General features: G+C 39.2%; 1 protein-coding gene across 7 annotated transcripts in view; it reads right to left on the bottom strand.

Annotated features, from left to right (window-relative positions):
* The window catches only part of MTM1 (myotubularin 1), a 111,713-nt gene that overhangs the window by 60,022 nt on the left and 23,909 nt on the right, over nt 1–27,782 (bottom strand). For 4 of the 7 annotated variants that reach the window (XM_036413101.2, XM_036413103.2, XM_036413098.1 and 1 more), the window contains exons 2-4: nt 20,777–20,848; nt 17,271–17,343; nt 15,487–15,581 (exon numbers count right to left, since the gene is read on the bottom strand). In XM_036413101.2, the coding sequence (XP_036268994.1) occupies nt 15,487–15,581; nt 17,271–17,343; nt 20,777–20,839 (231 nt within the window). In that variant the 5' untranslated portion in view covers nt 20,840–20,848. Of the gene's footprint in view, nt 1–15,486; nt 15,582–17,270; nt 17,344–20,776; nt 20,849–26,638; nt 26,658–27,782 lie in introns of those variants that run through there. The other 3 variants (XM_036413104.2, XM_036413105.1, XM_036413102.2) reach the window with 2 other exon arrangements.

Here is a 27,782-nt window from a genome sequence, read left to right as displayed (position 1 = left end):
GGTGTGGAAGGCAGAGGTAGGGAGGCGTGTGCGTGCGGAAAGGGCTGGCTACTGAGTATGTGGCTGGCTTTTTCAATCCGCAGGGAGACACAAGCTCTCCACTGCTCTGAACTCAGCTCTGGGTGAGACTCTGAGGACCAAGACTCATACGGGGAGAAACTGGCCTGTCTGGCAGCGGGCGAAACTAGAGGGCAGCTTTCTCTCAGTGGTGCTTCCAGTGATTACCAAGGGCGACTGAGACCTAGGGGCCTTTTAGGGCAGGGCTGACAGGAAGCCATTGCTGTTTGCTCTGTCCTGAGACCCCGCCCCATCCAAGTTGTGTGCAGAGGCTTTTGCATAGGAATGGCCTGGTCCTTTGAAGTCTAAAATTAGCTAACAAACTGCAGCTGAGTCAGAGAGACCCAGAACATCCAAAAGAAGGCCCAAGGCCCCACAGTAGCTTGCATTGCTTCACAGCTGGGCCTCATCTGGGCACCTCCAAACCCCAAACAAAGAAGAGGAATCTGCAGATATCTCTGTAGCTCCTGCTGGGTGGCCTCAGGCAGAGGCTAAATTAGCACCTCCTTGGAGATTCAAGAACCAGTGTACCCAGGGGTCAGAGTGGGACCATCCAGATTACAACTCCTCAGATCCATAAGGAACACACTCAGGGGGCTGACTCAGTGAGCTCCACTGAAACAAGTCTTGCCTCATAAAGGTGTCTGCAGCATAGAAGTTCTCCCAGCGTAAAACAGGTGATCCTCACAGCCAACTGGCCTGGAGGTCAATTCCTCCCAGTGATATCAACAACAATCAAAGCTTAATCACAACAAGACTGTGCACACAGCCCACAAAGGGGCGCACCAAGAATGTCCACCTCAGGTAACTGGGGAGGCTGACCCACTGGGCTTAGCTAGGACACCTAGCACACAAAGCCACTCTATTAACTCACAGAAGCAGCCAAAATGTGGAGACAAAGAAACAGGTCACAAATGAAACACATGGAGGAAAGTAAACTACTGGATATAGAGTTCAAAACCACGGTTATAAGGTTATTCAAGAAAAATTAAGTGAGACACTTGAGGATATGAAAAAGGACCAACTAGAAATTAAGCATACACTGACTGAAATAAGGAATAATATACAGAAATCCAACAGCAGACTAGAGGATCACAAGAATCAAGTCAAAGATTTGAAATACAAATAAGCAAAAAACACCCAACCAGAAAGCAAAAAGAATAAAAAAAATATGAACATAGTATAAGGAGCTTGTGGGACAACTTCAAGCGTACCAACATCCAAATTATAGGGGTGCAAGAAGAAGAGACAGAGCAAGATACTTAAAACCTATTTAAAGAAATAATGACAGAAAACTTTCCCCACCTGGTGAAAGAAATAGACTTATAAATCCAGTAAGCACAGAGAACCCCAAACAAAAGGAATTCAATGAGGACCACACCAAGGCACATCATAATTAAAATGCCGAGAGCAAAAGACAAAGAGAATATTAAAAGCAGCAAGAGAAAAACAGTTAATTACCTACAAGGGAGCACCCATATGACTGTCAGCTGATTTCTCAACAGAAACTATGTAGGCCTAACGGGAGTGGCAAGAAATATTCAAAGTGATGAATAGCAAGAACCTACAACCAAGATTACTCTACCCAGCAAAGTTATCATTCAGAATGGAAGGTCAGATAAAGATCTTCATAGATAAGAAAAAGGTAAAGGAGTTCATCACTGCCAAACCAGTATTATATGAAATGCTGAAAGATATCCTTTAAGAAGAAGAAGAAGAAGAAGAAAAAGGTAAAGATAAAAAAATTATAAATAACAAATACATATCTATCAACAAGTGAATCTAAAAATGAAGTGAATAAAAAAAATCTGATGAACAGAATAATCTGGGGAATATAACAAAATCAGGGGCATAGAAAGGGAGTGGACTAACAATTCTCAGGGGGAAAAGGGTGTGTGGGTGTGGGAAGAGACTGGACAAAAATCATATACCTATGGATGAGGATGGGGGGGCGGTAAGGGCATGGAGTGGGGTGGAGTGGGAACCTGGTGGAGGGGAACTATAAGGGGGAAAAAGAGGAACAACTGTAATAATCTGAACAATAAAGATTTTAAAAAAAACCTGATGTAACTGTATTGTGCCAATCAACTATCTGGTTTTGATAAAGCAGTACAGTTATTGCAGATGATGGGTGATGCGTACACAAGAATTCTCTGCACTATTTTTCAAATTTCTTGAAAGTTTATAATTATGTCAAAATAATAAGTTTAAAAAGTATAAGTATATGGTTATTACGATGTAGAGAAAAGTGCACAAGTTATTAAGCTGGACATAAATGGTTCAAATCTGAGTTTTGACATTTATTAGCTGGATGATTTTATTTTTTTTATTATTACTTTTTAAAAAATATATTTTATTGATTTTACACAGAGAGGAATTGAGAGGCACAGAGAGTTAGAAACATCGATGAGAGAGAAACATCGACCAGCTGTCTCTTGCACACCCCCCACAGGGGATGTGCCCGCAACCAAGGTACATGCCCTTGCCCGGAATCGAACCGGGACCTTTCAGTCCGCAGGCCGACGCTCTATCCACTGAGCCAAACCGGTCCTGGCTAGCTGGATGATTTTAACAAGTTGCTGTATCTCTCAGCCACATTTACCTGTAGAGTAGGGATTATTGTACCTAATAAAGATGGAACATGCTAATCAGCCATCACAAAGATGTCAGCACCCACAGCCAATAAGAAGGGAATATGCTAATTGACTGCCATGCCCTCAAAGATGGTGGCACCCATATCCATAAGATGGCAGTGACCAGTCCCCTCAGCCCCACTGGGGCAGCAGGCACACAGCAGGGCTGGGCCCGCCCCCAAGCGGGTCCAGCTGCTTAGCATGCCTGCCTCCAGTGTCCCTCAGTCTCCTCAGCCCCCCAGGTACCCAGGGCTGGCCCAAGGTGCAGGCAAGCCTCAGATGGTGGCTGCCCAGCCACCTAGGGCCACCCGAGACTCAGGTAACCAGGGCCAGCTGAGGCTTGTGCTGCCAGCAGTGGCAGCAGCAGAGGTGTGATGGGCACATTGCCTCCTACCCCTGAGGGCTCCCAGACTGTGAGAGGGGACAGGCAGGGTTGAAGGACCCCCCCTCCAGTGCATGCATTTTCATGCACCGGGCTTCTAGTTAGAGATAATGGCCATAAATTATCTGGCATGCTGCCTGTCACATGGTAGCTAAAAAACAATGTAAGTCATTATTACAGCAAAAAATCCCTTATTATTTGAAAGACTTAGCTGTGCTATACAACTATAGTGGCTCAGTACGCTTTGGCATATAGCTACAGGTTTTTCTGTTTGTACCTAAAAGGAAGCATATTTTTTAGCTGTTCATGGAATAAGACATCTCACTACATGACTGAAATCCAAATCTCTAGATAAAAAAGACACTACTTAGTAACCATGTACATACATAGTTGTATATTATAATGTATTTACATCTCAATACAATCTAGTTATTAAAACATACTATCAGGCAGCCTGTTATTATGCTTAGATTATATTGAGATTTATTAGTATCTGTTCAAACTGTATTCCTAAATACATAGAGTAGACATTAAATAAAAGGTTGACACTCTAATAGCAACACAGAAGCAAGAATACAAAAAAAGGGAGAAGAATTAAAAGTGAAATGAGACTTTTCTATTCTTTATCCCTGTACTAATACAGTGGGAATTTTATAGCTCTGATTGTCCTGACCCAACGCAAAACATAAAATGGGACACTGAGGCCCTGGCCAGTAAGGCTAAGTTGGTTGGGCATCATCCTGCGCACTAAAAGGTTGCCAGTTCGAGTCCAGGTCAGGGCACTTGCCCTGGTTACAGGCTGGATCCCTGGTAGGGACGTGCAGGAGACAACCTATAAATATTTCAGTCTCACATGGATGTTTCTTTCTCTCCTTTCCTCTCTCTCTAAAAATCCATAAAAATCTGAGCAATCTCAGAGGAAAGGGGAGCAGAGTGAAGAGATTAACCAAAGAACTTATATGCATATATACATGGTTCATGGATATAGATAACAGGTTGGTGAATCCTGGAGCAGGGCAGGAACCAGGTGGAAGAAGGCAATTGGAGGCAGGGAGGGGGGTGAGGAGACATCTGTAATACTCTCAACAATAAATATTTTTAAAAAGTTTTAAAAGCTTTTAAAAAACGGAACACTGAGGAAAACCAGTCAGTTCCTGACCAAGGGCATCCACAGTCTAATGAGGCTACAAGCCATGTACTCCCTGAATGACAGGTTCAAAATCAGATAACCCAGCCAGCTAAACTGGAAGATCCAGGAATAGAAAAACTAGCTTCCCTCTCTAGAAACCTAAGTCATCACTATCTAAATATCATTAAATATTTAAGGATTCTCAAAGGTCCATTCTAACTCACAATTCTGTGCCTCTGACCTCTAAGTATCTAAAATAGTTCAGCAGTAAATATAGCAACCTAAAAAGATGCACTCATTTACTATCTCTCTTGAGATGTATACTGAGTATCAGAAACTGTACTGTTCCCTAGGGACCATGGAAATGAAAATAAGATGCAGACATTGCCCTTAGGGAGCTCAAGGCCCAGTGAGGGAGATAAGACACATGTATCCAAATAGTCACAATGCTAGGATGCAAGTGCCAAAAACCATTAAAAAAAAGGTCCAAAGTGGAATGAGAGGTTATAGGAGGGCAAGATGATTTCCTATCAAATGGATCACATGAAGGTTCTGTGGTGAAGGTCACATTAAAGATGATACTTAAAAAAAAGAATAATATCAGTTGGAGATTACCCTTCCATGAACAGGTAACAATGATATCAGTTATCTATGAGGAAAAACATGGGGATTTTATACTTAAAACACACACATACACACACACACACATAGGCCAGGGCCAGGTTTAAGATAGGGTGGCTATTTTAATTCTTTGGGGAATAGTACTCCAGGGCTTGGATCAAGATGACTGGGTTACATAGAATGTGTTTTGAGAAGAGAAATTCAATGACAGAATGATGGTTTATGAATACTCAACTAGCAGCACTGAGCACTCCATGAATGGAAGTAGAGGGCTAAAATTCTGTACCTCTAAGTCTCTCAATGGGTATAAAGCACTATATCCATTCCTTGGAATCCTGGAGGCTAATGTTTTAGTGCAAGTGAGAGGCTATGAGGATCTGAAAGTGGAGAGTGACTGAAGTGGAAAGCAAAAGGAGATGAGTGTCTGGGGAAGAATCAAAGATGACTCAGATTTAGACTCAAGTGCCTGGGACAATGATGATCATACCAAGAGATGTGAATAACATAAGAGGAGGTTCTTATGTTCTTATGTTTGTCAATTCTAGACACACTGGGTTTGAGGTTATGATAAATTATTCAAGAACAGATATCTAGGAGGCAACTGGAAATACAGAACTGGAAGAGATCCCAAAGGCCGCTCAAACTAAAAATGTCCAGAACTAAACAAGTGATATTTCTCTCTCCAAACTCCATCTTCCTGTCTCCATGGCTGGCATTCCAGTTACCAAAGCTGGAAACCTAAAAATTATCCGTGTCATCGCCCTTCTCCATTATCCGCAATCCAATCTCTTATGTTTCCCTCTTAAATAAATATCCAATCTATTAACCTCTCTCCAACTCTACCAGAAACTTCTCTGGACCACTGGAAAAGGCACAGTGGTCTCTTTGTAGCTACTATGACTCAGCTGATAATCTGCCCTCCACCCAGCAGCCTGGGTGATCTTTTACAAAAAGTAAATTTGATGCTATCATTCCTCTGTTTAAACCACGTCTGAAGCTTCACATTGCTTAACTCTAAACATCCAAACCCTTAGCAGAGTCTACAAGGTCTAGGTCATCTGGCCATCATCAACCTCTCTTGCTCATCTCTCACTGCTCTTCTGACCCCCACCTATCCACACTGTCATCTTTTCATGATCCCTTTGGTCTCAGGGCCGCTCATATGCTGTTCTCTCAACTTATTTTCTCCAACCCAGCTGCTGCCCAGCATCTAGATAACTCCTATTCATTCTTCAGACTACGGGTCAAGTATCATTTTCTCAGAACAATTTTGCAGACTCCTTAAACTGTTGTAACCCTGTACTATTCCCATGCAACCTACTACAGCTTGTTGTTACATATTGGTGTGATTATGTAATTAATGTCTGTCAATGCCATCAGAACTAAAGCTTCGTGAGAGAGAGACTATGTCTGCTGTGTACACCACTATTTCCTACCACCTGGCACAGTGCTTGGCACACAACAGGCTCTGAAACAGCCAATGAATAAAAAAATAAAAGATCAGGACTAGAGCTATAGAACTGGAAAGCAAATGACAGCTAAGAAAGAAGAAGCTGAGTACAGAACTTTAGAGAAATATACAGAACTCTAGGAAAATAAATGAATTGCAATAAAGGCAGGAGACAGAAAGAAGCAGAAGAGCCAAGAATGTATATAGAAAGTAAGGAAGGAGTAATCAACAATACCTATAGCTTCAGAGAAGTTAAAAAGCTGAGGACTCAACCAAGGCCACTGGAACTGAGCAGTGAAATAATAGTTTCAATAAAGAACAGAAGCCAGAACACAAGAAGGAGTTAATAGACCAGAAGTGGAAGCCGTGTGCACTAATTTTTTAAAAGAAGTCTGGCAAAGAAGGGGAAGAAAGAGGATAGCAGTATCAGGGAGTAGCAGGGATGCAAGAAGGTGTTTTAAAATAATGAGACTGGAGTAGGTCTGTGGGATGAGGGGAAGGGGAGGAGCCAATGAAAACCACAAACATAAGAGGTAAAGAATAATGGGGCACTAAGGCTCAAGTAGAGGGATTTGCTTTGGACAAGATCTAGGTCCTTTCTCTCAGATAAGAGAGGAGGAAAGGATGTGTGGAGACACACATCATCAGGTGATGAGAGGGAAATTTATAGGAGATTTGTGAGGATGGCTTTTAACTTTTCAACACAGCAAGAGATGAGGTCAGCTAAGGAACATGGAGAAGGTTAGACACTGATATGATGGGGGATGCAACGAGAATTCAATTCCAGATGAAAAGAATTGCCAAAGCAGCAATGAGACCCTTTCTGTGGCCTAAAATGCCTCAACTGGTAGTGGAAATAATTAAATCCAAATATAACCTTCAACAGCAGGGCTCAATAGCCCCCAGAGTCTCAAGTTTGGAGAATGGCAAATTGGGATGGTATGGTGACAAGGGACAAGGGACATAAGTTATTGCCAGGAATTGTTATAAACTGAAAACAGCATTAATTTTGCAACAGCAATATAAGATGATTTAAGATTGAAGTTTAAAAGAATACCTAGAGTGTGGATACTATGTTCCCACTGATGTTATTACCTACAGACATACTAGGATGTTTTATTATTCTAGTCTTTTTTAACATTATTTCACCTCCTTTAAAGAAAAGAGGTACCAGAAGGACCTTAAAAAAGAACAATCTTGAAAAGTTTCCAATGTATTTTCCTGAAAAGATAAATACTACAGGAATCCTCTTTGTTCATCCTTTAATGAATTGATTGGGTCTTCCCTCTGGAGAACATACAGGTTTGGCTTTGAAATGTCCACAATGGAAGGTAAATTTTGCCTCCCTTCTGGGTGGTATCCAAGACTTGCAGCTGAAATTGCAGCCAATTAGAGATCATGGAACCTAGGTGCGGCCACATTGTTAGATGCCCAGCTTTTAGGTGGCATGATACCTAGCGCCTGTCCAAAGCTCATTTCAAAACTTGATAATTTTTAGAGAGTCTGATGGGCATACAAGGTATCCAGCATCTCAATTCTCCAAGTCCTGCCTCTGTACTGGTAAACCATCAAAAAGCAAAGTAAACAGAGCTATGCTGCTGGTCCCACACAGAAATGCTTTTACCAAATAAAAGTTAATGTGTGTTCTGTCTTTATAGAGGGTCTTGTATCTAAGAATCTTTGAGTGATACTCTGCCTGATGAATTAAATCATTATGCTCCTATCTTTTAGAGGAAATCCTAACAACAAATTTTCCTTGAATTTGATCCAGGAAGAGGTATTATTTCTGAGTTATCAACCGAAAATGAAAACTATATATATATATATATATATATATATATGTCACTTTTCCCATCTCATCAGCAGTCCTAATTCTCGAACCAAATTATACTGCCAACGGTTGGCAACTACTTGTTTGGAAGGCTTAAAAGCTTCCAATCCTTTAGCTTTCTTCACATCCCCTATATTCCATTCTAGTTTTGAAAAATATATTTTATTGATTTTTTACACAGAGGAAGAGAGAAGGACAGAGTGTTAGAAACATCGATGAGAGAGAAACATCAATCAGCTGCCTACTGCACACCCCCTACTGGGGATGTGCCCACAACCAAGGTACATGCCCTTGACCAGAATCGAACCTGAGACCCTTCAGCCCGCAGCCTATCCACATTCTATCCACTGAGCCAAACCAGCTAGGGCTATTCCATTCTATTTTTAAAAGAAGTGTGTAGAATGACCAGGAGTGAGAAATATCAATCTTCAGATGGTGATTATCTCTGAAGTGAGGGGAAGATGGGAATTCTTCATCTAGGTGTTGGATCCTCAGATGGTTATGTTATCCTTTATAAATTTTGTTACATTTTTCAAAATGCGTGGGGGGGGTGGTGGTGAATGATGTTCTAGGTGGAGAATATATCCTGAAGGAAAATCCAGAGGGGAGAAAGTATAGGGCTTGTTTAAGGAACAAGCTTGATCCAGAGTGTGTGTTGGGGCTGAATGACAGCTAGAGCTGGAATAGAGAGGGTAGAGGAAGGAGTGGAGAAGGGGTGACAATGAGGCTGCATCCACATTACATGGAGAATGACATCAGATGTGTATTTCAAGAAGCGAAGTCAGATTACAGCATGTACGATGGATTAGAGAGATGAGTTGGGGAGAGGGGTTGCAGGACTGTAAGTACCTGGCCTAAAGAATCATAAATGAGGAAGGAAAGAAGCCAATGAGAGTTTCTGAGCAAAGGAATGATAAGGTTGTTGTGAGAATGTCTTAGGGAGCTAACAAGAACAGAGTAGGAGAAATCATTGCAATAGCCTGGGAGATAGGTGCTGGTGATAAGACCTTGGACTAGGGTGGGAACACAGGACTAGAAAGAACTGGGAAAATGTAACAAAGACTGCAGAGAAGGGAGGAGAGGATTAGAGACATGATTCTAGGGTGACTAGAAGAAAAGTAACACCATCAAGAGAAACATAATGCCAAAAGAAGGAACTGGGAAGGGAGAAAGAGCTGAGGAATTTTGGTTTGGCCATATATCTGGGCTGCCAGGTGGAAAGTCAAGGAAACTCCAGCAAGCAGTAAGAAATGAGAAACTGGGGTCAGAAGAAAAGTCAGCACTAGAAAACAAAGCCAAGGGGGAGGGAGTGCCTAGGGAAGCTTTACCTATCAGCTGTTATTAGATGGGATGAGAGTGTGTGGAAAAAGTCTTGGTAAATTCAAGAGCTTTGTTAATAACATATGGTGTTATCTATAGAGAAGTGACTGGAGCCAGGGGGCAAAGAATGAATAGAAAGAAGGGTAGGGAGTTGGCAAATCTTCCATGGGGAGGTAGAAAGAGGATCAAGAGAGATTAATCAGATTCACATAATCACGAAATCTGTTCTACCTGGGCTCCCAGTGCCTCCTAAAGACCACCCTCCACAGACTGTTCATTTTAAAAAAATATTCTTTATTGATTTTAGAGAGGGAGAAAGATAGAAACATCAATGATGACAGAGAATCATTGATCAGCTGCCTCCTGCACACCCCTGCTCAACCACTGAGCCACACTGGTTGGGCTCTATTCATTCTTTATCTTACTAAACTCTAACATTTCACACCATGCTCTACTCCTTATTTCTTGAGATTTTTCTCTTCTACTGACTTCTACCAAAGTCTTCTCTCAGATTTTCTACTGCCTCTTCTTTCTCTTCTCCAGTGGTTCTTCTCTTCCCATCATGGAAAAATGTTCATGTCCCTTAGGGTTCTTTCCTCGGCCTACATCTCTTTGAGAGTACTCTTGTGGATGTACATGATTTTTCCCAATACTGATATGCGAATAACTTCAGAAACCTTAGTCATGTTTCCTACTGCTTCTGAGCAATTGCCACCTGGTTGTTATACTGCTGTTATACCACACATTCAGACTTATTTTCCCTGGGGTTTATCTCCAACACATTCATTCTCCTATAATGTCTATTTTGATGACTGGGAGCAGTCCCAATCATTCAAGCCAAAAAATCACAGGAATCATTCTTAACTCGAATATTTTCTTCAACTCACGCCTCTAACGACCATGCAAATTCTGAATCTCTCAATACTGTCCCCTCCTTTCTATTGCAACTATGGCTGTATTAGGCTCTTATTGCTAACCTGAAAAATAAAAATAACTTCCTGCCTCCAGTCTCTCTCTCCCTATTGTATCATACATGCTGCAACCTGACTCATCTTCCAGAAATACACGTCTGATATGTCATTCTCCATGTAACACGCATATAGCTTCATTGCCTTCTATTCTCCACTCCTCCCTCTACCCCCTATATTCCAGCTCCAATAGACCACCAAGCCATTTTCACCATATATGGTATTTTTTCATATTGCTATACATGTAATATGCAAACTCTCTACCTGATATGCTCCCCCCACTTTCTCTCCTGTCCAGGAAATTGATACCATTCTTCAAGACTTGGTTCAAATATTACCTCCTCTGTAAAGCATTCTATGACTCATCACACAGTTAATCATCCTCTCCCTTGTAACCTCATAGCATTACGCAACCACTGCAGACTTCGCCATGTTATACCACAATTACTCATCTCCACATCATTCACCTGGCATGATGTTAGATTCACCACAGGGCTCAATGAAAGTTTCTGGAATAAAGATATGAACACATGAATAAGCACAGTGTCAATTTGTCTTTCTCATCCTCTATAGCACCTGAACTTAAAGTGTTCCTAGAAGGAAATCTGGAAGCATCTCTCCCATGGTAGTCTACCAGATTACAACGTATTACATGCCTAAAGTGGCCTCTACTGGACTCACAAGGTCAACACCAAGAAAAATTCCTGAGCACCCTCAAGATCAAAAGGTGGCTATGATCTTTGAGATGAAGTCAAATCACAGTGATGAGGCCTGTTCCCTCCCAAATTCACTCATCGGATCCACTTTTACTGAGCACCTACTGTCCACTGGACTCTACTAGCTAGGCACAAAGGGCCAAAAGGACCACAGACAAAGCAGAATATAAGTAAGACAGAATTCCTTTATTTAGTACAGCCTGACTGAGTACCTTTGTGTGCCAGTCTCTGTCCTATGTGCTGAGGATAGACAAGCATTCCTGTCCTCAGACAAAGAACAAGGTAAAGCAGTGGAATATATAAAATAGGAGATAGTGGCAGGTGCTCAGGAGAAACAAATAAACATGGAAGGGAGAGAGAAAGTTTTGGGAGGGGAATTACAAGTTTAGACAAATGGCCAGGGAAGGTTTCATAAGTGTTAACATATGAGAAAAAGGGCTCTGGGGACACAAAGAGGGAGTGATATCTTTACGGGAAGCTAGAGAAGACTTAAGAGAGGCATGATTTTGAGGTGAGTTCTGAAGGATGGATAGTGGCTTCTGAAAGGGCATTCAGGTACAGTGGGAACAGCACATGTAAGGGTAAAGAGGCATGGGAGGGCTTCTCAGGCTGAGAAAAGGGAAGAAAGAGGCTTTGTGTAGTCTGAGAACAGTATGGGAGATGTGGTAAGAGCCAAGACAAGAGAAGCTAGGAGGAATTTTTATGCCATATAAATGAGAGTGGATTTTATTCTATGGGCAGTAGGGTGCCAACAAAGGTTCTGGAGCTGAAAAGTAAGCTGATCAGCCTAGGTGTAAGGAGGGTTGCTCTGGAGGCATCGTGCAGGCCAGAGTGATGGGGGAAGACCATGAAGGAGGGCCACCACGACAATCTCAGGAAGTGACTACTGTGCTTGGACAGCTGACGGAGTTAGACTGCACTTCCACAGCAGTGTTTACATACCTGAAACAAACAGGTGTCCACTTCCAAATGCCAGTGAGATGACAGCTCTTTGTCAAACAAAAAATTCATATTTTGCAAGAGAATCCACAATTAATGCTGTTTTTTATAACTTTAAGAAACATTATGATGACTCTTTTGGGGCTTCTATATAACCACGTAAGTGGCTTTCTTTATACGATGCTTTCTGCTACTAGCTGCTTGTTTTTATACCTGGACTAAATGTTGTGTCCAATCAGTCAAAATGTTAATGTAAAACTTAGTGGAAGAAGAAAAAAATTAGAAGTCAGTGTCAAATGGGCATTTTATTCACCCATTCAGCACTAATTCCCACCTTCTAGAGCACATGTGTCAAACACAAGGCCCGCGGGCCAAATCCGTCCCGCCAGGCCTTGCAATGTGGCCCGCACCGCACTGTCATCACTGCACTCCGCTGCGTTTCCATCACAATGACAGTTTATGACTGTTCAGTAAACCATTCGGCCCGCGATTTAGGCTGGATTTTAGATTTTGGCCCCTTCTCTGATTGAGTTCGACACCCCTATTCTAGAGTATCATATGAAAACAAAAGAAAGCTTGCTAAGTGTCCTCCCAATTATAGAAGGACTATATGCTCCTTCCAAGTGGAAGGGGAAAAAACAAAGCATGCCTAATTCCATCTGCTCTCCAAATACCCCAAGTACTAAAACTTTTGGTGTATTTCCTCTGGCCTCTTTTCTACAGGTAGTTTTTGCTTTACATCATTTAGAAAACACAATCTTGTCATAGCACCAGTTTCAATAATTTTTCCAGTTCATCGTTAATGACAGCATAAACTGGAATCAGGCATATGTGTGACTCAAGACAAAAGTCTCAGAGGTGAACGCATTATAACACTTGCATTAATTCTAAATTTTTTATGAATCTCCCCTACACAGTATTAACATAAAATATTTTACTCTGTCCCAGTGTGACCCTTGGGAGCTGTACTGAATCAGTTTAATCCGTGCTTCACAGAAGCCACTTCATTCATTCTAAGGTAGCTCTATCATTTCTCCCTTTGTCTTCTTCTCTTCACATGAAAGATTAATATTTATTTTGATCATTGCTCATATTGCAGCACCGTTACTAGCCTGGTTCCCTTTGTCTGAACCATCTCTAGTTTGTCACTGTTCCTCTTAAAATATGGCATCAGGATTTGAACACGGCACTTCTGATGGGACTACCATCTCATTTTGTCTCGCCGTTATTATACTTTTCTTAATTCACCCAATAGGTCTATTAAGTTTTTTTTAAAAAAATTTTCGTGTTTTATTTTATTTATTTTTAAATAAATCTTTATTGTTCATATTATTACAATTGTTTATCCTCCCCCCCATAGCTCCCCTCTACCTGATCCCCACTCCACACTCTGCCCTTACCTCCCCCCATCCCAGCTGTCCTCATTCACAGGTATATGATTTTTGTTCAGTCTCTTCCTGTACCCCCCACACAGACACCCCTTTCCCCCTGAGAATTATCAATCCCCTCCCATTCTATGCCCCTGATTATATTATATTTACCAGTTTATTCTGTTCCTCAGATCTTTAATTCAGTTGACTTTTAGATATGTATTTGTTGTTCATAATTTAGGTCTATTAACTTTTTAATCAATCGTGTATAATTACTGGGTCAAATAAGAATGGGCCCCTCTTCCATCTTTATTAATACAACTGTAAATGTTATTTATGTTAAACTTCATGTTATTAGTTTCACTACAAAATCCTAGCTGATTAAGATAGTTCCCAATTCCAATTCTGCCATCTAGCACATTGGCTGGTTTTGTGTTTTTTATATATTGGACACGCATGCTTTCTATGTGCTCATTTGCACTGCATTAGAAACACTGGAGGCAAAGGGCCCACACTACAAGATGTGAGTGACCACCCTTCCTGGTTGGTAGCAAGCTTTCAATACAGTCTATAACTCCATCTAAATGTACTGCCACTATTCGGCCGTGATTCAATTAAGACAATGTGAATAATACTCCCAATGGTTTCTTTCTTTTCTTGCTACTTAAAAGTCATATATTTAAATGATTAATTCTAGAATTGCTGCCAATTGTTACCAAGAGTTGACATCTAGCTCACTGCTCCGTTAATTTCCAGACTCTTCTTTTGCATTTTGTAAAATGAGGAACATTTGTTCAGCTCCAGTCTTACTTAGAAGCCTGAATAGATTCACATAAATAAATATCCAGTCTCAGAACCCTATGAATATTATAGAAGTAAACTCCTACAACTAAGGCAGCAGGAGTAATAAACAGAATTTTTCAGACTTTGGACACAATACTGAACATAAAAATAATCAAAAGATGCAATCTAATCTAGATTAGAACTGTCCTGAAGAAATTGCAGGGTAAAAGCAATAAAACAAAAGTGAGATTCCCCTAACAGTCTCACTGTCTCCTGTGTAAAAGCTGCTGTTGGGCTCTCTTCGATGTACCCTGGACCTATTCGCTTCCCCTTGGTCCATCTCATCAAAGTAAAGCTGTCCCTTCAGGCCAGTCTGAGCAATGGCGACCCATCACAGAGGCCATTCACTCCTTCTTTCCCTTCTGGAGCACACTGTCTCCATCTCATCTTTCCACCAATGGAACATTACTTAAAACATTGTGGTAAACATTACGTGGCTCTGGAATGAAAAGGTAGAGTGGCATTAAGCCACACCATAGTCAGCCTAGTTCTAAACTGCTACCTGATGCTTTGTAATCGAACACTTAAAAAGTTCTAGAGAGGTGGGCCTGAACAAGGGACTCATACCAGTATCTTCTATGATGTTTTAAAAATTACAACTGTGGCCGAAACCAGTTTGGCTCAGTGGTAGAGCGTCAGTCTGCGGACTGAAAGGTCCCAGGTTCGATTCCGGTCAAGGGCATGTACATTGGTTGCAGGCACATCCCCGGTAGGGGGTGTGCAAGAGGCAGCTGGTCGATGTTTCTCTCTCATCGATGTTTCTAACTCTCCCTCTCCCTTCCTCTCTGCAAAAAATCAATAAAATATATTAGAAAAAATTACAACTGTGCCTGGACCAAAGAGCTATTAATAGATGTTCTGATGTAATAAATCTAGGATATTGTGGTGTTTTTAAGCTCCACAGGTGAATTTTCTCTGTGCTTCTTCGAAAAAACCACTGTTCTACACCCACCTACCGTAACTTCTCCAAACTAGCAAGTGGGTACAGTTACCAATCCCTCCCCATTATTATGAGAGACAAAACTTATTTTTTTAAATTCACTCTATTCCTACATATATAGGTATTAGTGTAAAATAAGCTTTGCGTAAGCCAAAAATTAAGAGTTGAGAAGCAATGTATCCCCCATGTTAATCCGAGCCACAGTCAATCTTGCAAAGTAGAAGAGAAACAGTTTAGCATTATCTTTAACAGTTAGGGTCATCTTTATGGTCTTAGATTCTACTTACCGTTTCCAAACTTCTTAAATAAAGACGATAATTTGTGATGTAAACTCTTCCCTTAATGGGGCCATTGAAAGGACATATGTAAATAACTTCTTTGTCTATTAAGATAAAAAAAGGACCCTAAAATAATGGAAATATATACCAAGATATACAACAAATGGCACTAATTTAATATAAACTATTTGGCTATAACTACAATAAAAGTCACTGAAAAGTTTGAAAGCAAGCATTGGCAATGTTTCTACATTACCATGCTCCATCCAGTGAGGCTGTTAGGGAACGAGTGGGGCCACACGTCACCTGTAGGCACTAGTGGTGCTTCTCTGAGCTTGCTCATCATGTTATCACTACCTGGAGCAAGGGGATAACGGCTGGAGAGCAGAAGTGAATGAGGATACTGATGCTGCTACTCTCAAGAGGTTATAAAGGTAACTGCTGAGCTAGTTCAACCAGAGTATTGCAATTCTGTAGGACCGTCTCATGGACTAACCATAAGACGGGGTTTGAGGTTTGCCAACCCCTAATCATACAAACATTGTGCTATTTTTAATAAATGAATGTCAGCAGTAGAGAGGTTTTGATAGTCTACTCGGTCTCTTTTAACAGTCCAGATGAGAGTTTAGCTAGATACATCTCAAACATTTAAGTGATATAAAACAGATGGCCAAGAGAATAGTACAATTTTGGTAGGATCAAACATAAGGAGAAACTAAATTAGGAGAGTTAATTTATTATAAAAATGTATCTTTCTCTTATCTTTCAAGGATATCTTTGAATGTGTTATTGGCTTTTATTTTTTTAAAACAAGCTTGAAATCCCTTTCTCCTCAGGTGCTCAATGAAAAATACCCAGGAAGGCTACCTCATGCTAATTCAGTTACTACACACCAGTTTTGGCACTGATACAGAGCATCAAAACTTCATATGTGGAAATCACCAAAAGTAAGCTTTGCTCTTTATCCAGAAATTGGAATGCTTGCAAGTCGGTGGACATGAAATAGTTTCTCCTGCTGCATGGTTAACTAATTCACAAAGGCACCATATCTATGACCTTAATCTAATTAGCACCATCCATTTAAGCTAAACAATCAAGATCTTAGTCAATACACCAAAGGTTCCCTGAAACAATGGTAACTATATTATCACCAAATATATGGGAATCTGAGAGGGAGTCGACCCTAATGTAATCAGCCCTTGGCTCAGAAGCTGTCAGATGTGTCTGTATTCTTAAACCAGAATAATCTGGTTCTTCCAAAGTAGATACTTTCCTCTTAATATAAATTTGTCAAGAAAAAATAAGTCAACAATAAAATTATGACATCAATATTACTAACTTCAGTTATCTGGCAAATGAAAGCTATTTTAAACCATTATGGTTTCCTACATTTCAGAGAAGAGAATACTGAGATTTTTAAGGCTTTAACTTGATCATTTTAAAGCATACATCATAGACTAGAAAACCTTAATATCATTTTGTCCTTATAACCTCAAGCCATGAGAGCTTATCACTCCAATAAGTAACTTTCAACAGATAACCCACATTTCCCCCCCAAAATAATTATGTCTTTGATACAGAGAAAAGTATATCATTATCCTGGAGAGCACAAAGCTCTTGAAAGAACTCTTTGATCAAGAAACTAATGCACAGAGTTCTCTCCATATTAACACTTAAACAAAGCTAGCTTATTTGTCTAAATTTGACTTCTAAGAACATAAAGAATAGAAGCCATCTGATCCTACTGGACATCTCACCAATTTATGCAAATCCCAACTTTACAGGATCCTTACCAGTAATGCGAGTTTCTCCTGGAAGTCGAGGAACAGCCTCACTGAGATCCCGATTGACTCCATCTCTAGAAGTCTGTAAATGAAACAGTGGCATCAGAAGTAATGACATTACATTTGCACAGGTTTTCAAGCAACCTGTAACACAACTGACCAGAAATACACTTTTATAAAGGAAAAAAAAATCAGAGAAATACTTATCATTATAGAACATTGGCACAGAAAATTTAAACTAAAACATACCCTCAAAATTCATTAGTAGTGGTAACTTTTAGTCTGCAAATAATATTAGCATTTGCTTTTAACAAATAGTAATTTTAAACACCCCTTCCAAGCACTACTCTATTAACAGCATTCAGAAAAATGAGAAAAAGTAAATATTGAATGTCTTCTATAGATACATGTATACTGTGACAATTTTTTTAAATATTAAATATTTAGTCATTTATCTTTTTTGTTAAGAGTAGAAATGAAAACTTCTTTCAATAGGGCCTTACCTGAGCCATAGTAATCACAGACTCTTCTTACAATGCCAGAAAATAACCTTTATTACATATTGGGTTTCTTATTTTACTAAGATCCTTCCTCACTTAGGTAACTTGATAAGAGGAAAGCTGTTATTGAACTTTGGAGCTGACAAGAGGCTTAGGTACCCATCTACACAAATACTTGCCATGTTTCTAGGCGTCCTGGCTTCAGCTGTATATCCAGGCCTGTGCCTTATTCAAAGGCCACAGCAGCTCCTTCAGGGAGGCAAGTAGCAACCACTGAAACCCATAGGAAAGTTCTAAGTGTAATTTGACATCATTGGCCATTGTGACCCGGATGCCTGGTAAGGTGTCGCTCAATCCAGTGTTTCCCAACCTTCTCTCATGATGAGAATCACCTGGTGGAGTTGTTAAAACACAGATTCCTGAATCCCAACTAAGAAGTGCTAAACTAGAATTTTTGGGAACATATAGGTAAAATTGTATACTTAACTAGTGCTCTAAGACAGATTTTATATACAGAGCACTAAGTTAGGTACGCAATTTTACCTATATGTTCTCAAAAATTCTAGTTTAGCACTTCTTAGTTGGGATTCAGGAATCTGTGTTTTAACAACTCCACCAGGTGATTCTCATCATGAGAGAAGATTGGGAAACACTGTCTCAATCTATTCAACTGCCCTAGTGTATTCACAGCAATGACGGGTTGGCTGTGTCCACTTTAGGGCATATGAGGCACATCATTAAAATTTGTTTCGGCAAAATGTTTTTCTCAGCATTACTTTTCATTCATTTTTTTCTAGTTGTTTTCCAAAATGTCACACTGCAATCATTTCATGTGTGAAGTTAGTTAATACTTACCTCAAAGAGGTTTTATGAATGTATTAAGTGAAACAAAATGCACAAGCACACTTTTGTGAATTATCAAGGGCTATGTAAAGTATTACCAACTGAGAGAAATGGGGATTGTGTATTTAGGTAATATACAAGCTAACAAAGAGGGGTGCTTTCCTGGGTTTTTAATGGTTATATCTTTTTTTAAAATATATATTTTATTGATTTTTACAGAGAGGAAGAGAGAGAGATAGAGAGTTAGAAACGTCGATGCGAGGGAAACATCGATCAGCTGCCTCTTGCACACCCCCTACTGGAGATGTGCTTTCAACCAAGGTACATGCCCTTGACCGGAATCAAACCCAGGACCTTTCAGTCCGCAGGCCGACACTCTATCCACTGAGCCAAAGCGGTTTCGGCGGTTATATCTTTTTATTCAGGCACAAAATGAAAATTCTTAGCCAATTTTCAGTATGTTTTAGTGCTTGCAAGCTAAGCATTTTTAACTAGGAGGACAAGTTGTCCCCAGCCAGGAATGCCTTCCTCAATAAAGAGCAAAACCTCACACTTTATATAATAAGACAGGAAATAAATTACCATCATCCTTTAACACCACCTCGCACTAACTAAAAACAAGTATAATGAGCAAATTTAATATTCAGTATGCCTTTGAAATATCACAAAAAGCATAATTCAACCACAAAATAAGGAAAACAAATGTTTGATTAACACAGGATAACATGAAATTAGCATAGGATATACTTTATTTTAATGTTATACCTTCTTGGAGTTACTTTTTAAAAAATATATTTTTATTGATTTCAGAAAGGAAGGGACAGGGAGAGACAGAAACATCAATGATGAGAGAGAATCATTGTTCAGCTGCCTCCTGCATGCCCCCTACTGGGGATCAAGCCCATAAAAGGGCATGTGCCATTGACCTGAATTGAACCTGAAACCCTTTAGTCTGCAGGCTGACGTTCTATCCACTGAGGCAAACCAGCTAGGGCTACTTTTGTTTTTAGAACTGATTTTTGTACCATAACATTACTAAAATACAATAAAAATGTATGTAATCTTAGTGAGTAAAGGGTCCTTATAAACATGATACCAAAAGCAGAAAATATAAAGGAAAAGAGTGGTAGATGTGATTACATAAAAACTTTAAACCTGTGACTTTCAAAATAAGAACAAAATATTATAATTATCTTTAGACAAAATCCTGTAAATATAATTAAAAGGTTGACAATAAATTAGGTGAAAAGGGTGAAGGGGAATAAGATGTACAAACTTCCAGTTATAAAATAAGCCAGCCACAGAGACATAGTGTACAGTTCAGGAAATATAGTCAATAAAAAACAAAAACAAAATTAGGGCAAATATTTGTAATGTATATTATAAAGAGTTGGTTAAATATATATAAAGAACACTTATAAATCAAAAGAAAAAGTCCTCCAAACATTGCAAAGGCAATTAGGCAAAGCACATGAATAGTCACTTCACAAAAGAAATTCAAATAAACAAAAGCACATTTTCTTCTTTTTTAAAAGACCAACCTCATTAGTAATCAGGGAAATACAAATTAAAAGACATCAGTTTTCTCCCTTCTGATTGCATCCCCCTACATGGCCATTGGGAGTGTCAATAACCTTTGTGGTGGATAATCAAGAAAATGTATCAAAAGCCTTAAAGGGCCATGAATAAAGCTTAATTTAAATTGATCCCTTACTTCCAATTTATGTTCCAAAATCTCCCTCTAGTTACATAATTTTCTCCTCAATACTTTGAATCATTTTCTGTTAATATTGTATTTGCCTTAGTCATGCAACTATTTTATCATCATAATTAGAAAATAATGCCAATATTCAAGGGGGTTTTCCAATATATCTTTCAGAAACCTTTCAGGGAGAAGGACTGCCTATACCTCAAATGTAATATTCACAATACAGAGATTCTCAAAAATGAAGTTGCATGAAAGGATTTACAAACCAAACTCAAGTAAAACATATAAGGTAGCCTGTTTTTCCTAGAACAAGGTGGGATAATAAATAAAGCCACGTGTATTGAAGTATTTATATTATGTGAACGAATAATGTAATTAATAATTCAATAAATCCAAAATGACTGCCTAATATGAAAAGAGAAATGCAGAGAAAGAGATCGGATAAATTTGAAAACACGACTTACCCTCTTAATAGACTCATTTTCCAAGGAGTGTGAATTATATTTAGAAGTTGATGCAGAAGCCATACTGGAACTCTACCAAAAAAAGACAACATTCAATATTAACGGAATTGTATGCAATTTCAGACATATGTACACCTGCTTTTTAAATATTGTAATTGAGAACTAACAGTACTACACTTTACAGGCCCTATTTCCACTGTAGTTTCCAGTGGGAATGACACACACAAAGGACTAAGCACAGCACCAGTCAAGGACAAAGCTCTGTGAAAGGTGCAGGGCACTTTGGAGGAACAGGAAAGGGTAGCTAGCTATGTATGCATGAAGGAGCCCAGAGGAAGATAGCACACAGATTTCTGAACTTTTTATTCACTGCATTCAAATAGTCACCTAAAAGAATTTAATATTTAGCAACTGTGCAGCAGGCCTCGAACTTCCACATTTCTTAATTTTTAAAGATTATTTAGAGGCAGTGGAGTAATAAAAAGGGTAGAAATTGAACTCACGGTAGTTTTCCCTTTAAGAATTCTATTTTTGTCCTAGCCAGGTTTCTCAATGGTTAGAGTATTAGCCTAAGGATTGAAGGGTTGTGGGTTCGATTCTGGTCAAAGGCATATACCTTGGTAGCAGGTTCGATCCCCAGCACCAGTTGGGGCAAGTACGGGAGTCAACCAATCGTGTCTCTCTCATATCAATATTTTTCTCTCTGTCTCTCCCCATCCCTTCCACTTTCTTTAAAAATCAATGGGAAAAAATATCCTCAGGTGAGGATTAACAACAACAACAAAAGAGTTGTATTTTATTCAAATTAAGGCAATTTAAAGTGGCATGAATTTGATGGAAATCAAATTAGTAAGATTTGATTTAATCAGTATTTTTCTAAGGAAAGCATTCATTCACTTAATCTAAATAATGCATATTCATCACAAGACAGACATAAATGAAAGAATCATGTCAGAATATATACAATGTTATAATGCAAGATTTACACTTGTGAAGATTATAACAGGAATCTAAGTAATGTTTCAGTTATTTTATTAATCAAAGTTAGTGACAGAAGTACACTGAAGTCACAGGGAGGTACACAGAATTCAATTCAACAAAGTGACTGTTGATATTTGTGGAATCTTTTTCCCAGGCTCATTAAATGAGTAACTACTTGCTAAGAAAATGCAGCATTGAGAATATCAACACACCTTAGCATAAAAACTAGTGATTTGATAGCTTTTCAGTGTCGATCACTGTCATTAAGGAAGGCCCAAGAGAGATGACAAGATGCAGATAAGCAAAACCACGGGAATGAAGAGGCAGAGAAATGGTCAGGTGAGGACAATCTTATAAGATTAGGAATATCAGCCCCCATCCTCAGAATTGAGCTCTCCAAGGCAAGGCTGAGGGTCTATCTGGGTCATGGTTGTATCCTGGCACACAGTTGACACTCATAACTATTTAGTGAATGAGTGATCATATGCAAAACACACAATATTGTGAAACATCATGATGGGGTTAGATGGTATATTGGTTCACCAAATCCCTGAGCACTGAAACTAGGGAACTACTGCTGAGGCATAAAAATAAACAATTAGGGCAAAGCACAATACTTCTTTATAAAAATGGATACTAAATTTCAAAAATCTAAAACTCGTACTAAGATGTGGCACAACATAAAGTTAGAAATAACTTTTTAAAAAGATTAATGAGTGATAACTCTAAAACGAATTACATGCTGACAGAATATCCTTGAAAAGCTTCTCTAACCTTAAATTCAAATCCTAGCAAAATAATACTTTATTCTGAGATAGGAGAATGGATGAGATGGACTAGATAGAGCAAGTAAGATGTTTATGCTCTAAAATTATTCTATTGACTAAACAAGATTATATATTTGGGGACTTTTCTTCAGTAACATATAAAATCACTTTTTAGGAATCAAATATTTAAATCATTTAAAAAGTCAGTGTTTTCAAACAAAAGTTAAATTATTACTGTCAAGTCAACAGAAGAAATTGAAAATGTTGGGTGATATAGTCAATTCAGTCTTCACCTTCCTGTTCCTGTTTATCAACCATAAAAGATTAATCTTCCTATTTTCAACACTCATTTTAATTTTTCAATTTAAAATAAACTAAATATAACAGAGGAAAGTCCACATTTTCCCCTTATTTTTAACTACCTTATATTTGAGACATAATTCAAATATTATACAACTCACCCTCTTCAAGTGTACAATTTAATGGCTTTTAGTATATCCACAGAGTTATGCAACTATAACTGCAATAAACCTTATAACATTGTCATCACCCCAAAAGAGAAACCCTGTACTATTATTAGTCACTCATCACTCCCCATTCTCTCAGCCCCGAGGCTATCACGAATTTGCTATCTCTACAGATTTGCCCATCCTGGACATTTTATATAAGTGAATTAATATAATATGAAGTCTTTATGTGTAAAGCGCTCATTTTAGAGTTACATTAACTGCTACTAAAAGTTAGATCAAGTACAAATCTGAGAAATCCGAGGGCCCAAGTAAGATGGGTCAGTTTTGAGATGAGGTTCGCTGTAAATGCTCATCAGTGAACCTCTTTTTGTTGAAGGTTCCAATTATTTCTGAAACACACAGAAGATGGAACAGTGTGATGCTGCAAAGCGTAGATGTTGGAGCTGACTCCATTCAAATTCTGATGCTGCATCTCAGTATTTGACCTTGGGAAGGTTATTTAACTTGTCTGGCCTTAGGTCTTAGAACAGTGCCCCGATATATTTGTTAAACAAATTATTATCACTTTTTCAATTATGAAAGGATAATTATTGAATGCTGACACCATAACTTATTCTACAAATTAGTCCTGACCATATAAATACTAGGAAGAAAGTTAATGACTACTGGGATAATACATTGCTGGTAGTAATTAGCTATAAAGCTTCTCTCTTTTTTTTTAATTAAAACTTTTTTAAAATATATTTTATTGATTTTTCACAGAGAGGAAGAGAGAGGGATAGAGAGTTAGAAACATTAATGAGAGAGAATCATCGATCAGCTGCCTCTTGCACAACCCCCCCTCCCCCACTGGGGATGTGCCCACAACCAAGGTACATGCCCTTGCCTGGAATCGAACCTGGGACCTTTCAGTCCGCAGGCCTACGCTCTATCCACTGAGCCAAACCGGTCCCAGCTATAAAGTTTCTCTTTAAAAAGTACATGAAAATAATGTCTCATTAGCACCAGGGGGAGCAGTACATGGCTGTGGAAAATGTACTAAATGGATGAGCACAGGCCCTAGGCTTTCTTGAATTTATCAAGCATGGAAAGTTCATCTGTACTTTCATAATATCTCCATTGGTCTAAACACAGTTCAATAATAATTAGAAACTAGAGTGAAGTTTACAAAAGTCAGCTACCCTATTGGTTACAGAGTATTGTGCCCAAAGCCTCTAAAGCTCAAGTTTTAATCCTTTTTGTTTAAAAAACATTGAAGTGAGGCTACCGCGACTTTAAAGTGAAATTGAAACTTAATTCCCTATATATATGCTAATTACAAGATTCTAACCAAAGGTAGACTTCTATCATTTTTGATCCTGAAAGACAACTTTTGTTATGATTTAAGCCCAAACCTCCCTATTGTGGAGATGAGCAGATAGCCTAGGCAGTGTTTCCCAAACTTTTGACATATGTGTACCCCTTCTATAATTTTCATAATGCTGAGTACCCCTCATACTCATGAGAATGTAGAATTAGGCGCAGCTAAGCATGGTGTAGTGCATATCCCCACCAAACTCCGGTGCAACGCCAAACTCTTCCCGTACCCTGGGGGTACACGTACCGCACTTTGGGAAACACTGGCCTAGAGGGTGTGTGGCAAGGCCCTGGCATGAGTTAGTGGCAGGGCCAGCTCTAGCCTAGGCTTCTTGACCAACACTGCAATGTCCTTTCCACCCAGAGAAAAGAGCTTCCAAATGGTCTCTATTTTTCAAAAGAAAACAACAACATGTTAGATGTGACTGGTCCCGAGTTCAGCAGAAAAGGAGTTTTAGACTAAGAATCATAGTTAAGAAAACAATTCATTTAAGCAAGAAATCTTTGGGGCTGCCAACCTCCTTCAAATAAAGGTGGCGTTACTTAATAAGTCAAAACTTTAAGTCACAACATGGCCTTACTTGTGTTTCTCCTTAAATTCAAGACAAATAACCTCAGTGATCTCCCCTAGTTTCCCACCCTCTTCTCTTCCACCTCTCCCTCTGTCTTTGTTTTCTCTCTGCCCCTCTCTATCCCTTCTTCCTACCACTTACCAACTTTCAGATATCTGTTGTTACCCTCTACCTCCACCCATCAGAATTCAGACCCCCACTAGAATACAAGCCCCCACCAGAAGACAAGTCTCCACTAGATAGGGATTCTGGTCTGTTTTATTTACTGCTCTATTTTTAACGCCTACAACAGTGACTAGCTGGCACCCAGTAGGTACCAAATAGGCATTTGCTAAATGAATGCATGAACTGGGCAATAACTGCTGCTTGCCCAATGTTTTATTTAAGGCAGAAATTCATGCAAGCTTAAAAAAAATGGTAGAACAAATCTTTGCCTAATCAAGGCATGATGGCTCTGGGCAGCAGAATGCCAGCAATGACTTATGCCTCCTTGAGGCAATGGCACTGAAAAAGAACTTGAACACTACCATCCTACTTCCCAAGAAATAGACATTTCAAATGAAGGCCCCCAAACCTCTTGCATCATGCCCTTCTTCCAGATTAAGAAACTCTTCTACTCTCCATTGAATATGAAAAACAAGACTCCACAAGACACCTGCAAGCAGACATAACTATAAACACTTTCAAACAAATGAGGGCCATTTTTAACCTCTTGTAAAAATCTAAAAGCAGTAGAACCAGAAGATAAGTGTGACCTCCACTTCACAGGGCCTTTGCAAGCAAAATCTAAACTCCAATGGGAGCTCTAGTTTCCATGGTCACCTGATTTGAGATCAATGGGCCTAAATTAGTGGTTTTACTGAACTTTCCATGTAACAACAGAGACAAAAGGCATGCAGTCCTTCTCTTTATTTTTTTAATCAGTGTGCTTTCTTACCCTATGTTCACATTTTTAAAAAATATATTTTTTATTTATTTTTTACAGAGAGGAAGGGAGAAGGATAGAGAGTTAGAAATATCGATCAGCTGCTTCCTGCACACATCCTACTGGGGATGTGCCCGCAACCAAAGTACATGCCCTGGATCGGAATCGAACTTGGGACCTTACAGTCTGCAGGCTGATGCTCTATCCACTGAACCAAACCTGAAATTTAAGAATGGTCTTTCTCTGGAGCTGCAGTGGCCAACTGGTGGTCCTCAGACCACTGGTGGTCCGTGAGGCCCGAAAGGTTGGCGACTGCTGCTCTGGAGGGTCCCCTGAAAGCTAGAGAAACTCTATCCAGTCTGAAAACAAATTTCTAAAGCCTACCAGCGAGTGAGAAGTTATGCATAAGCAACCTCTGGTTCCAGAATTCCAGGTCTTCTAAGGAGCTCTCTTTACTTGGAAGTCTGTTTTGAAAACAAAGGCCAAATACATACGGAAGCCCCAATGCTCCCTTTCTTATAAAACAGATTTCTGTAAATCCCAGTTTTTGCTAGCCTGAAATGAAAACCATGGATATTATCAACCTAAACACAATTTCAAAAAATAATTGATATAATGTCTTAACACCAGTATAAAGGAAAAAAAAAGGATACTGAATTATAATGAAATAATTTATTTCACAATACATTGCACTAAAAACAAAAACACCATCCCCCATTTCCAATGTGGCCTCTAAGGGGAGTATCACCTCTCCCCTACGAGAACTAATAGCAGGAAGTTCTGTTCTGTACCTAGAGTGCCAGGAAACACAGAATTTACTAAATCAACTTATTCTGACTTTCGCATTCAAGTTGCTCTGACTGTAGGACATCTAGAAGGCAAGAAAATGAAACGGATGCTTTGATATGTCTTCAACCAAACCACTCTCAGCACAAAAGAGAAATGTTGCCAAAACTTGTTTGGCTCAGTGGATAGAGTGCCGGCCTGCGGACTGAAAGGTCCCAGGTTTGATTCCCGTCAAGGGCATGTACCTTGGTTGTGGGCACATCCCCAGTGGGGGTGTGCAAGAGGCAGCTGATTGATGATTCTCTCTCATCAATGTTTCTAACTCTCTATCGCTCTCTCTGAAAAAATCAGTAAAATATATTTTAAAAAAGAGAAATGTTTACATCCCAACCATTTTGAGACTAGTACACTATCAATTCAACTTCTACATTTTCCCAATCCACATGAAAACAAATGATGGTTTGCAGAACTAGAAATTTATTTCATTTCTATATATTTTCCTTAAAACAGGGGTTGGTAAACTTTTTCTGTAAAAGGGCACATAGTAAATATATTAGGCTTTGTGAGTCATATATAATAGACTCTATTGTAGCTAATGAATGCTGTTATAGCATGGAAGTGGCCATAGGTAATGCGGAAATGACAGAATGTGGCTATACTCCAGAGTAAGATTTTATTTACAAAAACAAGCTGTCACCCTCTGCCTTAAACTATTAAAATAAATTATTTTAAAGTGAACTTCCCTCAGCCAAAGCAAATAATAATTGTTATTAACCTCACCACTCACAGCTTATACTTTGTAAAAATGCACTATGATCAGCTGCAAAACTGTGCCATGTAGTTGACAAAAGAAGGTGATTCTGTATTTAGACCAGTTTGTGTTTCAAATATTAACTTTGTCATCTGATTAATAATAATAGTCATGTAACCCTGGGTAAACCGCAGTTCCCTATCTGTGAAATGGACATGATACTATCTACTGCATGAAGCTGTGATGAGGAACATGTAAAATGATGGCACAGCAGATGGCAAAACAGAGGCACAGAGTCTCTTCCTCTTATAGATGTTTAGATAAACTCTAAGACATTCCACAAACTGGCACTAATATACTTGGCTGGATTCTTCATAAAATATATGATGCCTAACACT

Source organism: Pipistrellus kuhlii, unplaced genomic scaffold (genome assembly GCF_014108245.1).
Source record: "Pipistrellus kuhlii isolate mPipKuh1 unplaced genomic scaffold, mPipKuh1.p scaffold_m20_p_49, whole genome shotgun sequence".
NCBI lineage: Eukaryota > Metazoa > Chordata > Mammalia > Chiroptera > Vespertilionidae > Pipistrellus > Pipistrellus kuhlii.
The sequence above is the reverse complement of the archived record's forward strand: the minus strand, read 5'-3'. Positions and strand labels throughout refer to the sequence as shown.